The following is an 18,893-nucleotide window of genomic DNA, read 5'->3' as shown; positions in this document are numbered from 1 at the left end:
ATATAAAGCATGGAAAAGTGATTTCAGTTCTTTTTTTCATGAACAGAATTTCTGCCAACTTATAAATACAAATTCAACATTCTTGACTTTGTATCTATTTTCTGATGGAGTCCATCCCAAGCTCTCAGACTAGACTAATATACAATATTATACACTTAATTAATGGAAGTTAAATCACCTTTCCCAACATATATTTCATTTGAAATAAAATTTGGACACTTGAATTTAACTGTGTTAGAAAATACTGTATAATCCCTGTACCCATGGTACCAGAACCCATGTTTTCATTTATCCACATCCAACAATGTATATCTACTCTAGGCATTTTCAAGGTCCTACAGTATGATTCTATGTTATTCATGGACTAGAAAACCTTCATTTCAATAAGGTTCACTATTACTTTGCAGTTTCACATACTCAGATGAAGTTTGTGAATGCCTACTGGAGTCACACTGTAACCTATTTTCATGTTATAAGGAGAACAGAGACAAATTGAATGCATATTTACCACTAGGCGGATATCTTTTATTTCACCAATTCCCACATTGATGCCTTTCTTCTCATTCACTGGAAGACGAATGTTGACAAGATAATACTTATGAGCAACAGTTCCAATCTCCATGAATGGCAGTACATCGCAGTCATAAAACTTCCCTTCATGCTCATGTGTCTATTGAAAATCAGAGAACAGAGTGTCATAATAGCTGACATCAATTTGCAAGTGTAAAACTGATTTACATCTTTTAAAATACCAAAACAGCAGATTTTTCCCCCTTTACTCTTCATTAACTACTTAAGTTAAAGTAAATGAAAACCAAAAACAATTAGTTCAGCAATGAGATACAAAGAACATAAAAGAGAAATAATATTTAACATATGGAATTAATGCTTACTCTTCTATAGTCTAGATTTCACATACAGGGACATCTTTACTTTTTTTTGTCAATATGGTACAATAATTAGGGGAAACATGTCCTTGCAATTCTCATAAGAGAAGATAAACTATGAACCAGCTGTTAGGATTTCTGGGAGCTGAAGGCCAAAACATCTGGGGACGCACAGATTATGAACCACTGATCTAAGAGAATGCTTTGAGAGAGAAGTCTCCTTAATACATATTTCTGTAAACCTCTTTCAGTTACTGTTGACCGAAGTTGGAGAGCTCTTACTGAAAAATCCAATCACAGCCTTCTATCCGAAGGAGCCCAGAGAATATGCCTCCTTTTATGAGTTGACAAACATATCTTGATGTCAAGAAAAAACCTGACATCTCCTGGAATTTCTCTGGCTCTCATACAGTGACACCCAAACAGCTTTGCTCCAAACATCCAACCCACATTTGTACTTGAACTATGTTCAAAAGCAAAAATGTACAAAACACCAGTTCCTTATTAGAGCGAAGATCTTTAAAATATCCTGACAATATTAAATATAAACAAGGAACCTACTTTTGGAGCTCCAAAAGTACATTTCAGCTTCCGGGTCTCTGTTGCATGAGACATTTCTTCCCAAGGGCCACCCATGACATCACGGTATGCCAAAGACACCTCAAGTGTAACTTCAGCATTTTCTTCTGCAGAAGAAAGCATCAAACATTTAAAGAAAATTCAGCAAGTCTTTAGAGAAGTATAACCTTGCAACGCTTGACCATTTGCAAGCATGCTGCCGTCAAAAGAACTGAAATCAATTTATATCCAAGTGAATTCAACCCCCCGCCCCCGCCTTCCCCTTTGCAAATGAAGAGGTGAAGAGCCCATCTCTTTTCTTGGATTGAAAGGTTTCAACCTTGTGGGAAAACTTACCTATCAAATAAGAGCATCAAAGAGACAAGGAGGTGGAGATAAATTTGCTTCAATTTGGGATCCATTTATTATATACACAAAATTTGAAAGCACATTATATGAACCTCCAGAACAACATTTGAGTGTTTGAACAAACCCATGTTAACTCTTCATGACAGGAAAGGGACATATGAATATTACATTTGGACCTACTGATTCTGAACTGACATACAGATCTTTCAATTGAGTTTAATTTTAATTGTTGGGTTTTTTGGATTTTGTTTCTATGTATTTTCCCTCAATCTATTTCTAAAAATTGTAATAAAACAGCTTTAAAAAATAAGTGCCCTACGTGATGCCAGAGAGCCACATATATACATACATTCACTTTATATGAAAGGACCCCCCCCCCCAGTTTTTCAATAAATCAGAATGAAGTCCATTTGAGTTATTTTAGATTTAAGCCCTTCTTGCACTACTCTACACACAAAAATCCCCAAGTTCTCAGAATTATTCTATTGCTATAAATATTCCACTATTTTTGGCAGAAGAGGACTATGACAAGTTACTCTTGCTGAATTCATATTCTGAACTGTCAAGAGCTACACATTTCTTCTTCTTCTGACTGCAAAGCAGGAAAAACATTTTAGAAGTCTTTCTGTATTCTTGATCACATATTCAACCATGGATAGCATATCTAAGGATATACACTCCCAGCCCCCAAATTTTCAGATTTTTTTATGAGTCCCCAAATGCACATGCTTCGTGTGTATGAACACCAGTGAATGGTTTACAATTATGGCCTTGGCTGCATTTTTCATACAAAGCCACAAATACAACTTCCACTGGAGCTAAATATAGCCCATCAGCAAGACCCAACTTTTCCCTGCAGCAAGCAGCCTCCTTTTGAGATTTTAGTTGCAGGTGTGAGTGCCATGGGCTGCTGAAGACAACAATTTCCTATGATTTCATTATATATTTCCATCCTGTAGATGAGTTAAGAGGACATCTTTGAAGTTCTACTGATCTAAACATTTGACATTGTTTTCTGAGTTATAATTTTATTAGGATTATGTGGAGAGATGCTCGTCAAGAGTGCTGGGAACAGGCGTGGAAAGACTTTGTGGTTCCGGCTTGCTATTTATATCATGCTTGGAGGTGTTTTCTTCCTCATGCAGTACAGCAAAGTTGTTCAGTTTCTCCCCGTTTCTCCACAAAAGTCAACACTGACACTGAAATACAACACTGGCTGAGCTCTGCGAGTGCAGCAATTTCCAGAACGAAGAAGAGAGTGTTTGAGGATCAGGACCTCCATAGGGGTACCAAGGTGCTTGTTTATAAAGCTACTGTCCTCCTAACCCTGTTATACGCCTGCAAAATGTGGACTGTCTACAAACATCACACTCAACTCCTTGAATGATGCCATCAGCGTTGCCTCTGAAAAATCCTGAAATTTCTTGGGAAAACAGGTGGATGAATGTCAGCAGGCTGGAAGAAGCAAAGACCATCAGCACTGAAGTGATGCTCCTATGCCATCAACTCCACTGAACTGGCCATGTTGTCTGAATCCTTGATCACCGTCTCCCAAAGCAGTTACTCTACTCCGAACTCAAGAACGGAAAATGGAATGGCGGTGGACAGGAAGGTGCCAAGAGGAAGGCATGTCAAGCCAACCCTGATAGGACTACCTTCCACCTAGAAACCAATGTCTTCACTGCAGAAGAACATGTGAATCAAGAATAGGACTCCACAGTCACCTATGTATCCACTGACAAGACACTACACTTGGAGAGCCATCATCTTGGGATACGAGGGATAGCGTAAGTAATGTAAAGAGGTGTTTCCTTTCTTATGCAGTACCACAAAGTTCAGTTTCTCCCCTTTTCAGTATGTACAACTTGCATATGTCACATTTACAATGAAATCAGAGTTTGTGTTTTCATCAGGCAGGATGGCCTCCATATCTATATCAATATAGTTCTGAACTTACCATGGTAATGTGAAATAAATGACTTCTGGTGGGCCTAAAAATGCCTACAAAGAATTGCATCTCTTGATTCTACGATTAAGTCTGGCATAAGTACACCATCGCTGGAAGATTTAGAAAATGCCCAGGGAGAACTATTTATTCAAGTACGCAGCCATACAATATTTGGAATCCACTTAAAATGTAACTATTTATTTATCATGTCAGGAGCAAACCAAAATAGTATTGCATTAAAAAAAACAAAAAAACAAAAACAAAATGTAACTGAGAATGCGGTATATGAAATCATGACTACTATAATCTGATTTCAGAAAAATGGCAACATGAGTGGTAAATCTAGGTGTTTTCACTTCTATTGGCCAAAGGTCCCAAACAGAATGTACAATTCTACAACTCCCCTTTTTCCCACAGTCTTTAGGAGAAGAGGGAAACCATACAACCCCAATATGTCTCTACCCAAAATGTAACTTGAGGTTGCATGGTTTCCTTCTTCCCCTAAAGACTGTGGGGAAAAAGAGGCGTTGTTGGGGGGTGGGGAACAAGCTCCCACAATCCTTTATTGGGAAGAAACTTTATTAAGAAGATACTTTTCCAAGCTATGGTTACTACCTTGATCCATTTATAGGGTTCACAAAATAGCACCTTTTCTTTGGTGCCCCCTACCCATATGAAATGCTCTTCAGTGGATACACATGTACCTGATTATTTTTAAGCAGGCCTTCAAGGCTGGATTCTCTAGGCCAGTGGTTTCCAACCTTTGGTCCTCTCCAGGTGTTTTGTACTTCAATTCCCAGAAATCCCAGACAATTTACCAGCTGTTAGGAATTGTGGGAGCTGAAGTCCAAAACACCAGGAGGACCAAAGGTTGGGAACCACTGTTAGGCAGACAAATGGCTCATTTTAAAATGTCCACTCATGGTATTATTCAACTTATAAGTAATGTTTACTGTTATAATTATGATGGTTCTGCTGTAATTTGGTGACTTTGGCTAGTTTCATTTTACATTTCAGTGCTTTAAAACATTACCTTGTAGGAGGTTTCAAATTTCTGACTCAAAAAGGGGCAAAGTGTGCCCGTTTTTCCATGATAATCCCATCAACTCTACTTGGAAATCAGATCCTTTTCCAAATGATGGACTAGTAGTCTTAAAATAATGGAGCTGAGTTGTAAATTGAGGATCACCGAGCTCACATCCGCTCAAATGTATGATGCTCTATTGCAAAGCCTTTCCTTAATACTGATGTCTAGAGACAAAGTTACTGCATGATGGCAAAAAGAGTCAAGGGCAAGGAACTATTTATCTTTCACATACGATGCAGCTATAATAAAGCTTGCCCTTGATTCTCAACCTAGAAAGAGAAATAAAGAGAGCGATGAAAGAAGAGAGACATTTTTGCTCCCCAACCATTACAGCTCTTCATTCTGGGCACTTCGGAAACTCACTGCAATGGTTTATCACAGAAGCATTCATCTTTGGTCAGACAAGTTAGTCCTGGTATTTTGGAATGCCACACTATAAAAACATACACATCACCAGCATCTAAAACAAAAGCAAATACTGCTTTTGCCTTTATTATATACCCATAAATGCCCTTGAGGTGTTGCAATTTTTCACACTGGTTGTGTTTTAGCTGCAAAATCTTAGCTCTGTATTTAACAAATAATGCACTCCCTCCTTACAGATTAGACTTAGATACCGCCAATTTCAAAGACCTTTGTTTACACCACAATGATCTAAAAATAGAAAAACTGTACAACACAAAGGCATCACTTGCTGCTGCTTTAAATACATTTAGAGGAAAAGATGGATTTCAATGCTTCAGACTGAATCATAGCTCAGTTCAGGTGTCCAAAAGACACATAGTCAAGTTTTCCTGACAAACCACTGTTTCTGCAAATTAAAATGAACTGCATGTAGAAAAGATGAAAAAAAATACTGAATATTTACATAAGATCCTCATTCTATTACTTAAGAATAAAAAAGCTATAGTTCCCTTAATGTTGCTGACCAGCCCCAATTACCTTCAGTCCCAATCAAAGATGATGAAAGTTGTGGCTTAAGAACATAGAGGTGAACCACAACTCTGTGCTTAATTATCCTGTTAACCCTATATAAAAGCAGTGGTTGGCTCATTTCTCTCTGTCACGGCATGTCTGAGTTTGCGGATATCTTCCTTAAACTACAGTGCCTTGAGTGTATTTATTCGAAGTGAGGTCTGAGAGCAAAACAGAGTGGAATCACTACTTGCCATCTGAACACTGTACTTCTGAGAAAAAGTTTGGAAAGCTCTTGCATATGTGAAGGTTCCACAATGTTGGGGCTATTTCCTCCTCCTTTTATGATTATTTCCAGAGATATAAAGCATTTCAAATGCTTAATATGTATTCATTTTAATTTAATTTTAATATTATTGGGATTTTATGTGTCTTAAGGCATTGAATAATTGCCTATATGTAAGCCGCTTTGAATCCTCTTTGGATTAGAGAAAGGCAGGGTATAAATAGGGTAAACGTGGGCCCCAGGCATGGACGCTCAGAGTGCCCGGCATTTAAAATTTGGGCAAGAACTGTGAGAGTGTCCATGCCCACATCCTGTTAATTTGAAGTTGCAGACTGATCTTTGCACTCAACTGCAGACTGTAAAATGTACATTTTTCTCAACTCTCAGAATCTCTCATTATCAACATCGAGATTCTTAGATTCGTAGTCCAGAAAAAGTAATGATTTCCCAACTCTGATTCAGGCTACGTTCCTCGGACAAGTATAGCAGGAGCTATTCATAAAATAAGGAACACAAAAGAACAAAGGGAGATCGCTGGAGTTCTGACTCATTGAGAGGTATGAGTATAAGCTTGCTTACAAAATCCTGGAGTACTCTTTCTTGTTTCGGAGAGAGCCTTTGTGCAGCTGCATGTCTTTCCCTTGCAATGGAGATCCTCTCATACTCTCTCCTGTGCTCCACCCCCTTCCATTCTCCTTCACCACGGTCTCATCTAGTCAAATGTCAGGTTACCGCATACAAACATTCCCTTTGAAAAATGCACCCATTGCCTGGGTGACTAAGCCCTTTCACCAGCTGTGTTATTGCTGGTAGACAGTCAAAGTTATTCACAGGATATTTGTTTCATGAGGCGTGTGTGAACTGTGACTTGTTGCTGCATCAATATAAAACTGCAAATGCATTTAGAAATAGAACACTTAAGAAACTGGAAGAAATATTCACAACATTTCACTGTTTAAAAGCAAATGAATAGGCAGCTACTTTAAAATGACACTAAGAAGGTACTGAACCTGTTTAGCAAATACAAGATGTTTCAGACAAAGGATTATCATAAGCCAATCGCCAGGATTCAAGCAGGAGTCTTCTAGTATCACCTGCTGGAAAGTAATTTGGAATTGGTAAAGGTAAAAATTTCCCTTTGACATTAAGTCTAATCATGTCTGACTCTGAGGGGTGGTGCTCATCTCCATTTCTAAGCCGAAGAGCCAGCATTGTCCAGAGATGCCTCCAAGGTCATGTGGCTGGCATGACTGCATGGAGAGCTGTTACCTTCCTGCCGAAGCGGTACTTATTAATCTACTCACATTTGCATGTTTTTGAACTGCTAGGTTGGTAGAAGCTGGGGCTAACAGCAGGAGCTCACTCAGCTCCCCAGATTCGAACTGCCAACTTTTGGTCAGCAAGTTCAGCAGCTCAGCAGTTTAACCCACTGCACCACTGGGGGCTCCAATCTGGAATCGTTGTTATTATTATTATTATTATTATTATTATTTATATAAACATAAATATAACTCCAAGAATCTTCCAGGTGGCATGGGCACTGGCTTAATTCTTATTGCACTGTACTTTTCCATTTATGTCTGCTTGGAAATCAGAAGTACTACTTCACATGTTACCAACACCTAAAGTAAAGCACAGACTTTTTAGGAGGGGCTTTGTTTTTGAAATGTCTTTCCCAATATTGATGATGATGCCCTTTTAAGCACCAGATGAAGACCTTTTTTTTCTCCTAGGCTCCCTTAAATAGCTTTATATAAAATATATTTTTAATCTTTTAAGCCACTGTGACTATCTCATTACTGCATTCTAGGATGCTGACTGCTTTCCTCTGTTGTTTTATTGGCCTTTATAGGACTGCTGGTCCTATCAAGAGTATGCCTACTCAATCAATGGAATCTACCTATGTGTTAATTTCTCATTCAACAACTCACTAGTCCTATGGTAGCTGAAACGAGCAACTGGATTTTTACCACTGTGACCACGATTTTAATGTTTCCATCATTTTACTGTAGCCTTTTGTTGTTGAAAAGTGTGATTTACAAATAATAGATAAATTTATTTTTAACTTGGTCCTTGTGACGAGCCATCTCACAAAGTACAGATAATGCTGGGTGCATTTAGGATAAAGGAGAGGAATTGCTCATGCCCACACTTCATGCTTCAAATCAACATAAATACGCTGCCCAACTAATAGTTTTTCCTTCCTGTCAATTTACCAACTAGCACAGAGATTACTAGCTGTGCCCTGCCACGCGTTGCTGTGGCCTATAGTAAAACTTATCAAAGTTGAGGTAGATATCTGGACTATTATGAAAGAGAGGTACCTACCTATTCCTTCCCCCTTTTCCTTCCCCTTTCTCTCCTTTCTTCCTTCTCTACCTCTTTCTTTCTTTCCTTCTTTCACTACTTGGTTTCATCCTTCTCTCTTTCCTTCATTCCCTCCCCCTTTCTTCCTTTGCCTTTCTTCCCTCCCTGTTTGCTTCCTTCTTTCACTTTTTATTTCCTTTTATTTCACCACCATCATAACAATAACAATAATGCAATGCATTGCCTCCGGGACCTGACACCTCTCCCATTCCCCCTAAAAGGGTCTCAGAGGAACAATAGCATCATCATAATAATAATAGAAATAACAACCTTTACCCGCCACGTGTTGCTGTGGCCAATCTTCCCTCTTTCTCTCCTTCTTTCCCTCCCTCCCTCCTTCCTTCCTTCCCATCTTTCCTTCTCCTCTTCTTTCTCTATCTCTTTCCTTCCTTCCCCCTTTTTCTTTCTCTTCTGCTGTCTCTCTTTTCTTTCCTTCCATCTTTCCTTTTCTTTCCTTTTCTTCTTCCTCTAACTTTCCTTCCTTCCCCCTTTTTCTTTACCTCCCTTTCTCTTTCTTCCTTCTTTCCTTCCTTCCTGTCTTTCCTAGATTTTGACAGGGCAGGAAGGGGCGGGGTTGCGTGTGTGTGCGGCGGTGGGGGGAGTGATGGAGCGTGGGGTTGCGTGTGCGTGTGTGGCAGCGGGGGGAGTGGGGTTGCGTGTATGTATGCGGCGGCGGGGGGAGTGATGGAGCGTGGGGTTGCATGTGTGGGTGCGGCAGGGGGTGTGTGTGTGCGGGAAGCGGCGCGGCGGGGCTTGGAGTGGGCATGGTTTCCGCAGAGAGAACGTTGGCCGGAAGGCCATGTGCGCGCGCCAGGGAACTTGCGGATGGGCGCCAATGCGCATGCTCAGTTGTTTTGCCGTTTTGTGAGTGTGTTGTTGTGTTGTTTTTCATTTTGAGTAGATATGTTTGTACCTTGTGGGTTGTGTTATGGGCACGGGGATTTTAGTTAAGTTTCGTTGGGGGATTTTTGAGTTTTGTTGTTTTGCCGTTTTGTGAGTGTGTTGTTGTGTTGTTTTTCATTTTGAGTAGATATGTTTGTACCTTGTGGGTTGTGTTATGGGCACAGGGATTTTGGTTAAGTTTCATTGGGGGATTTTTGAGTTTTGTTGTTTTGCTGTTTTGTGAGTGTGTTGTTGTGTTGTTTTTCATTTTGAGTAGGTATGTTTGTACCTTGTGGGTTGTGTTATGGGCACGGGGATTTTGGTTAAGTTTCGTTGGGGGATTTTTGAGTTTTGTTGTTTTGCCGTTTTGTGAGTGTGTTGTTGTGTTGTTTTTCATTTTGAGTAGGTATGTTTGTACCTTGTGGGTTGTGTTATGGGCATGGGAATTTTGGTTAAGTTTCGTTGGGGGGTTTTTGAGTTTTGTTTCCTCGTTGGATGCCCCTAACAAATTTATATATATAGATTTATTCACGCACATAAATATTATATTAATTAATTTTGTTCGCAGCACTAACTGAATTAACTACAAAAACATTTAGTCACTGGAAAGACCTCATTTCCATAAGTATGCATAACAAATGCATCCTTCAGAAAGAAAAGCGCAGCACCCTTCAAGGTTGCTAAAAACATCAGTCTCCAAGATGTGCTTTAGAGCATCACAATCAATCTGCTTTATCTTGAAGGGAAAAGAAAACCACTGCAAATATTTTTGGAGGCATCCTGCCAAGACTAGGAGTATTCTTTCACTGCTAGAAAACCCTTTGCTGCTCTTTAAAGCAAGAATTTATAAGAACTCAACAGCATTACTCCCTAGATCTTGGATTTCTGCACTATGCATAGTAAACAGTAATTAAACTGTGGTGAAACAGTGACTTAAGCCTCCCATTATCTTCGCTTGGTGATTCAAGCAGTCAAGGGATACTGGTCAAAGGAAGCAACGGGAATGAGTCAAGCATATGAGTCACTATGGCTATGTTTATTCCATTGGTGTCCCCCAATCCAAGCCTTCTATATATGCCTGCAGACTCCCTCTCTGAATTCTAATGTCAAACACCAAAATAATTCCACCCACAAGGAAACAACTGTGAAAAAAATGGCTGCACTTATTTTGGGTTTAGGTTTCTGATTGTGTATGGCCTCCCCTGGAATAAAAAAGGAGATTATTACTGAAGATGAGATAAAATATTGAAATGCTCATTAAAATGAAAGTGATGCACTGGAATTCATATTGAATATGTAGATTATTATAAAAGTAACATGCTGAAGTAGACCAGAAGTCAGAAATGCACAACCCTCCAGACATTGTTGGACTGTTACTGATTTCCACACTACTAACATTATTAATGATGCAAGATTCCGGGAGTTGCAGTATTTCAATTAATTAAGGACAGCATATCTGCCCCTTGTTGTAAATCCTTTATGGCCTATAAAAACAAGGGATTGCTAAATTACAAAAATAAAGCATGAACACAAAGTTCATTGCAAAGGCACAAGAAGGATTAATGCCACTCATGCAGAGTGGCAGGTTGTGAAGTATTTGAACATCAAAGGTACAATAAAAATGGCTGGCATAGCCAACCTTGTCCAGAAACAGGTACTGTGTGAGGGGTCAAAATTTCACACACAGAGGCCATTTCCTAAATGCAGTCTGTAAAATTAGCCATTATCGCTTACAAGTTACAGATGAAGTAATTCAGAGCAGTGTGAAGTAGTAGTTAGGGCACTGGGATTTAGGAGATCAGATCCAAATTTCTACAAACTAAGAAACACACTGGGTGTCCTTTGACCAGCCACTGCCAAAGAGCTGTCCAAGAGTGGAATATGCTGTCTCAGAGCGTGATACGAGTCTTTCTCTGGAGATTTTTAAACAGAGGCTTGGATAGCCATCTGCGAGGGGTGCTTTAATTGGTTGTTTCTGCATGGCAGGGAGTTGGACTGGTTGGCCCCTGTGGTCTCTTCCAACTCTGATTCCACTTCCCCTAATGCATCTCATAAAGAAATGGGAAAAGAGTTGATAGAATACAATAAGGAAAAGTAGGGCAGCATAAGAAATCATTATTTTGCAGAATAAGGAGAAGATCTTATCAGATCACCAAAAGTCATTCTGTTCCACACACATGAATGCTATTGACCTTGGATGTCATTGATAGTCTGATTTGCCTTTCTAGCACATGCCAATGACAATCAAAGCACCCAGAAAGGGATATAAGCAGTATTCCATACAACTGGGCAATACTTTCTCTGTGGTGGGTCCGTTTGGGCTAGTGTAAGCAGCCCAGAAGACAATTATGCTGGGAAAAGGAAGAGAGGCCGACCAAGGGCAAGATAGATGGATGGTATCCTTGAAGTGACTGACTTGACCTTGAAGGAGCTGGGGGTGGTGATGGCCGACAGGGAGCTCTGGTGTGGGCTGGTCCATGAGGTCACGAAAAGTCGGAAGCAACTGAATGAACGAAAAACAACCACCAGCCACGAAACATATTAGAAATATATTGTTGAAGGCTTTCATGACCGGAATCACTAGGTGGTTGCCATAGATGCAGGTGAAACGTCAGGAGAGAATGTTTCTCAAACATAGCCATACAGCCCGAAAAACGTACAACAACCCATATTAGAAATAGATAAAGGCAATGGTAAAAATCCATGGTACTGGTATCCAGAGTTTCATTTACCCATGTGTGACAAAACACATCCTCTCTAAATATTTTCTAGGTCCTCTGGAGCAACTCTTCAGTATTTGTGGACCAAAGGCCTTAATTTAAATAGGGTTGGCTATTATCTGTAGTATCACGCATCCTCACAAAATCTGGGAACACAAACCTGTGAACCCAGAAGCAATCACAGCTCCCTCGAACTCCCTCTTCCCTCTTATAACCTATCTCTATTCCAGTTTTTCTCCATTACTCTATTTCACAGCAGTCTCTGATTAAAGGTTTTCACGTGTCTGCCTTCCACCAGACTTCCCCAGCAATTTCTCTTCACAGCGGGACTTTAGGCAAGTTACTATTTTTCAGTGTTTTCATCTTCATGAGCTTTCAAAGGTTGAATAAAATGCCCTTGGACACACTATGTAACACATTTCTTTCATTCCTCAGTTATAAATGTCATTTCCTAATTGGTTCTATCATAAAACATGGAAAAAGTTTATTAAACTGCAAAAACTTTGTTTTTATGGGACTCCCTCAGCACATTTTGCTATAGTTTTTGAATGAACATATTATAGAGTCTCAACCAATTCAATGTAGTTTGTAGCAGCCACAGAAACAAAGTTTCTGGACTACAACAACAATTTTCAAAGTAAGTACTGCACAGTTAAACACAGGAAATAACACTTTCAGACCGGGAAGAGATTTTTTTTCCAAATTTTGTTACATAGTGTTATACATTGTAGGGCAGAGAATAATATATGCACCGAGGGGAAACAACAGCTTCTAATATGTATTGCAAGTATCAATGGCTGACATAAAATGCTAGGAATGGCTCCATGGAGTCAAAAGGCATAACCACCTAAAATGACAGCATCATTTCAGGAAGGGATGTGGAGAAAGATAGTTGGCGCACTGGGTGACTAATGAAGCCTACAGAGTCAAGAGAGCTGCCGGAGTAAGTTGAGGCTTGGATTCTAGCCAGTCTGTATTGTCATTCAGCATCTAGAAATGGCAAAGGCAGGGCAGTGTTATATTCACTCAAATTAGAGCAAGAGAGTCAAGCCAAGAATGATCTCAAAGATGACTTTCACCTTCATGTTTCTCCTTGACAACAAGAAAAAGCTACATAGGGTTTTTTATCCGTAAAGCAGAAAGGGAAATTGTATTTGGGACTAGTGAATCTATTACCACAACAACACCATAAGCAGCAAATTCCTATTCTGAGATAATGAAATATCTTTTCAAACTATTTTGAAGATTGATCTTCACATCTCCATACATTTCCTGGAAATGAAGAAATGCAGCATCTCAAAACCATCATGTTTGATGATATGAAAAGATTATAAAAACTGAATCTACATATGCATAATAGATTATAACTCGCGTGGCATGTGAAACATTCCACATATGTATGTATAAGAGTTAGAATGCCATAAGTAAACTAGAAATGAGAAGTTTCTCTTCCCTATTGTTTCAGACTATCATGTCCACAATCTATGCTGAGAGATGATCCAAAACAAACAGTCAAGCATTCCGCAATCTGAGTCCCCAAAACACAATCCAACCACTCCTCAATTATGGAGGCAGATATTTTCATTCTTAAAGTTTTCATGCCCAGTTCTTGAAATGGAATATTGTTACTTCAAATGGAAATGTGGCCTTTGATCTCTAACAAAACTGTACTCATCAGCTTTCTCAAGGGCACTGAGATTATTCTGTGGAATAGATGAGCTGCCTCTCCCACTGGCCACTTCAGCTCTACTAATCAGATCAGAAACTAACAGAGATAGATTGGGAAATATGAATATGAGATGGCAGTAACCTTAACACTCACAACCCAAAGATAACTTGCTCCAAACCACCACGGGGAGAGTAAAGACATCCAAACAAATTTGGGCATCTAAGTCTTAATTCAAGGAATAAATAAGACTGCGTAATTTAATATGAGGAACCGATACTCTAGCAACCACCAATCACCTCAAGTGAAGTTTTAGTTCTGACTCTCATTCATATTCTTATTCTCTCTCTCTCTTCTGGCACTATGAGCTCCATGGAGTGACTTTAGTGCTGCCTTGTTTGTGACAGTAGAAGGCTACCCAATGCAGTCCAGGCTACCAGAAGGTGTTTTAGAGGAGAGCTAATGCTTGTCAAAATTTGAGATGATAAGCTCTGAGAACACAATGAAAACACAATAAGACAATCAGTTGAAGTGAAAGAAGTTTGACAGGTGAAGAGCACAATGACAGGATAGATGCAAGAATGTATTTTGTACACACTTGAAGGCTATCAATAAGCTGTGCTGTGAGAGTCTACAATATTTTTTCAGGGATTAGAAAAATATTCGCCTCAATCCAACAAACTAAGAGAAACTATTGGAAGGTGCATACCTTGAAATTTAGAGAGGGAGTTGTTTGGGTGATACAGAAGGGGATTAGGAGGTCTAGAAAGGCTTCCAATAAGGGCAGTTAAACAGTCCCCAAGTGGCCCCAGGAATGATGTCTTGATCCAAAGTGTCTCACAATTATAAAATAGTGCAACACACTGGCACGAGAGTGTTTTGCTTTCATTTACATGTTAACACTCATGTACACTTTCCATCCTATGGATGTGAGAGCTGGACCTTAGAGAAGGCTGAGCGAAGGAAGATCGATGCTTTTGAGCTGTGGTGTTGGAGGAAAGTTCTGAGAGTGCCTTGGACTGCGAGAAGATCCAACCAGTCCATCCTCCAGGAAATAAAGCCCGGCTGCTCACTGGAGGGAAGGATACTAGAGACAAAGTTGAAGTATTTTGGCCACATCATGAGGAGACAGCAAAGCCTAGAGAAGACAATTATGCTGGGGAAAGTGGAAGGCAAAAGGAAGAGGGGCGACCAAGGGCAAGATGGATGGATGGCATCCTTGAAGTGACTGGACTGACCTTGAAGGAGCTGGGGGTGGTGACGGCCGACAGGGAGCTCTGGCGTGGACTGGTCCATGAGTCACGAAGAGTCAGACACGACTGAACGAATGAACAACAACACTTTCCATCTTCCATAGTGATACCATTAATGCAGTTTTTTGAGATACTTACTAATCTGGTTGTCAGTCTTGAAAGCGATGTCCATATGCAAAATGTACAGCATGAACTGGAACCAAGGACTCATCTCTTTGTTGGGAAGTGGCATGTGAACCGAAAACACAATATCGCTGGCTTCTATGTGTCTGTTCATAGCTTCGTCCAGATCCCTGATTTTTTCACATTGGTTTGGTCCCCAGGGCATAAACCATTTGTTCTTGTGGTGGTTTTTCCGCACATCTATGCACTTTATTGCCACATAGGGCACAGCAGTAGTCGGACTTGGAGCTGAAAAAAAAATACACAGTCAATTCTCAAGAGCAGTTTTGCTCATTCCTTCCTCTGAAATACAGCCTGCAACACCTGGTATTCACTAGTAGGTTCCCATCCAAAACTAATCAGGGCTGACCCTGCTTATCTTCCAAGATCAGATGGGATCTGATGCCTTTAGAGTATTTAGGCTGCTAATGCTATACAAGAGAACATTAGCTCATACCACAGACATTAAAAATTCATTACCCCAAAACAAAAATAGTCAAGTAAAATCTTGTGCCTATAATAATAGCATAACCTCATCTATAAAGTTGCTGCCAGTTCTGCAGTTTAAAAAAACAACTCTCAACAAACAGATCCAAATGCTTTCAAGAAGAGTTATAAACGCCCAACAGAAAATCATGTCCTCTAACCATGGACACAGAATTTGGAATTATTCTTCAAATGACAAGAGAAACAACCATAGATGGAAGTAACTCTCTTCTAAAAGCCATTCCTTATGAGGAAAGCAGGAATGGGAGCGTATCAGTTAATGATGGGAATGAAGGTGCTTGTCTCCAGCTTGGGGGGGGGGGAGGGGGGACTGACAACCCCATTTTGAATTTTGGCTAAGAGATCCCTAAACAAATGTTCTTATGCAGTCTTAAAAAAGTACCATCCTTTTCATATTTTAGTTCCTCTGGTGTTCATACAACAGGTATTTGTATAATAGTAGCTTTGGAGTATGTGCCTGCTTCTCACGTTTGCAGAGACTGCCAAAAACCTATCTGAAACCTTGTATTAGTACAAGTTTGGCACATTCAAACTGACAGTATGGAGGTATTTTAAGCCCTAACACACATAAATGCCTTGTACCATATCTTGATAGGAGCTTCAGTGGTGCAATGGATTAAAATCTTGTGCTGGCTGAACTACTGACCAAAAGGTTGGCGGTTCAAATACAGGGAGCGGGGTGAACTCCCTTCTGCCAGCTCCAGCTTCCCAATAGGACATGAGAAAAGCCTCCCACAGGATAGTAAAACATCCGGGCAGACAGCCAATTCTCTCACACCAGAAACAACTTGCAGTTTCTCAAGTCGCTCTTGACACCCCCCCCCCCCCAACACCATATTTTGATAGTCTCTGGAATTCCTTGGCTGACCCTCTCTGCTGTTGTTCTATCAAAGATCAAAGCCCTTTAACTGAAGCAAGTTCCTGCCATATAAAATGGGTTGTCATTACTTCTGTTTTACTACTATGTTCCAATGAGAAGTGTTAATCTGTTGCTCCTCCACCCATCAGCACTCCCAAAGCCATGTACAATACAAATACAAATCAAACTATTTTTTAAAGGCAATTTTAGAAGTTAACTGTAAAAACCAAAGGCTATACAGATTACAGGCATATCAGAGTTATCAAAGTCTTTTAAAAAGAAGTTCCTTTTTACAAAGTCCTTTTATGTCTCTGTCTAGCAAGAAGTTTTTTAACAGCCTTAGCACTGGGAAGATGGACAAATGTAAACTTTAGATTTTGGGTTTCAGAACCATGTCTAGGGTCCACAATAGAATAAATGTTGTTGTGGAGGAAGAGCAAAAGTCTATTATAAGCAATGTAGTTGGAGCAATGTATATCTCTTTTACAACATTCAAGATACACAGCAGCTGCCTATGGAATCACTTATTGATCACTTGTGAAAAGAGAGGCAAGACAAACCTCAGCATTTACCACTATCATGTTAAAAAAGTACCGAACTTTAACTCTCAACACCAAAATTGACATTATTAGAAAGTGGAGACTGGTATTGATGGGGAATCATTCTAGGATATGCTCTGGAAGATGAGTTGAAATGGTGTCTGAAAGATTTCAAATGTTTTTCTTTACTCATGCAATGTTCATTCATTTATTTTTTAATCTTATTTCATTTCACAAATGCATATATTTAGTTCCAAAGGGGGAAAAAATCCACTGAAACAGGTTCAAGCTGCTCTTCTTTTTGTGGTGCAGAAGCCTACCTCTACTCTGTGTTATTTCTGCCTTTTGTACCAATGTTTCTGTGAAAGAAGTAATGCCCAGGAGAACATCTACTTCACTGACTGAAGTATGAGGCCACTTCATTGATTTTCATATTTTAATTGTATTTGTTTACTACTGTGAAGCTGGAAAGCCAATTTCTTTAATTTTTGGAAGAAAGGGAATAAATGCAATCAATTAAATAAATTCTAAAAAAAATCCAACAGATGTAATGAAAACCATGGCCATATAAATAAATAAATATATTGGATTGTACTGTATTAATTGTTTGTTTTTAATCTATTGTGTTATTGCTATTGCATTTTATTGTAACTGTTGGCATCGAATTGTGCCGGATGTAAGCCGCCCTGAGTCCCCCCTAGGGGGTGAGAAGGGCGGGGTAGAAATGACAGAAATAAATAAAATAATAAATAATAAAATGCTGCTGAATCTGTGCCATTCGGAGTAATCAGAACAGGATTAGGGAAACACAAGAGAGATTCTACTACAGTTGGATACACAAAATAGCCACATGGTTCTCAAAAGGTCAGTAGCAATGACAGGCTCCACACATCCTGCTTTTTGTTTTGTCCCACAGAGCACGTACTTGTATCAGTAACTCTGGTCAATTAGCTGGTCCCATGAGCCTCTTAATCCTGCACATCAAGCAATGACCTGCTCCAATGAACCAAACAGAAGTATGTTCCTGGGCCTCCAGCCCACCACAGGGTCATTTTGCTTGCGGTTGACAGAAGGACATACAACCAGGGAATAGTTATTGGTTGAAGCAAAATCACTCCATACCTCACTTGCCTATATGCACCAAAACATATATATATATATATATATATATATATATATATATATATATATATCACATGTGTACACAGTCAACACTCCACAGATTTTGACTCAGAAGCCAATTGTCCTAGAACACTTTCCTTTTGCGGAGTCCTCTGGTTCTTGCATAGCGTAAGGCTGAATGACTTGATATCAGAGCTCTAAGTCAGTACAGATAGTCCCCAGGTTATAAACAATATAGTTTCTGTATATTTGTTATTAAGTTGAATTTGTATGTAAACCAGAACAGGAACATTTTTATGTGCAACTCTTTTAGTTTTGGATAGCGTAGGGAAGGGTTAACACCCTTGAAACATTTGTTTTGCTGTCTATGCCCCTGTTCAGAAATCCATGCTTCTTGTTCCATATTCATCCAACTGGTAAACTCATTTCACAAACATGTGTAAAGAACATGGATTTTGGAAAGGTTACTTCTGGACTACATGCCCCAAAATCTCCACGTTAAGCTGGCAAACAGCTAAGAGATGCCAGGGCTATAGCCTACAAAGTAATTTATCAAAGGAATGGTTGCATACTCCCTGGTTCCCAAGCAAAACACCACATTCTAGTATTGAAGAACAGTGTTTAGCATAACACTCTGCAATTCCATTAAGTCCCTTGGCTGTTGTTCCAAAGAGTCCCACATTTCCCCACACTTGGTACAGCACTCTTTTCTATTGAATGGGATTGGAGCCAAGCCTGTAACGCAAGCCAAGTAGAGATGCTTGTC

The 18,893-nt window shown here is 39.6% G+C and overlaps 1 protein-coding gene across 2 annotated transcripts in view; it reads right to left on the bottom strand.

Annotated features, from left to right (window-relative positions):
* WLS (Wnt ligand secretion mediator) overlaps nucleotides 1-18,893 on the bottom strand; it is a 54,484-nt gene that overhangs the window by 18,605 nt on the left and 16,986 nt on the right. For both annotated transcript variants that reach the window (XM_067467837.1, XM_067467836.1), the window contains exons 2-4: nucleotides 15,077-15,349; nucleotides 1,449-1,573; nucleotides 509-670 (exon numbers count right to left, since the gene is read on the bottom strand). In XM_067467837.1, coding sequence (XP_067323938.1) covers nucleotides 509-670; nucleotides 1,449-1,573; nucleotides 15,077-15,349 — 560 coding nt within the window. The remainder of the gene's footprint in view (nucleotides 1-508; nucleotides 671-1,448; nucleotides 1,574-15,076; nucleotides 15,350-18,893) is intronic.

The sequence above is a fragment of the Anolis sagrei genome, chromosome 4 (assembly GCF_037176765.1).
Source record: "Anolis sagrei isolate rAnoSag1 chromosome 4, rAnoSag1.mat, whole genome shotgun sequence".
Classification (NCBI taxonomy): Eukaryota; Metazoa; Chordata; class Lepidosauria; order Squamata; family Dactyloidae; genus Anolis; species Anolis sagrei.
This window is presented reverse-complemented; position numbering and strand designations above follow the sequence as displayed.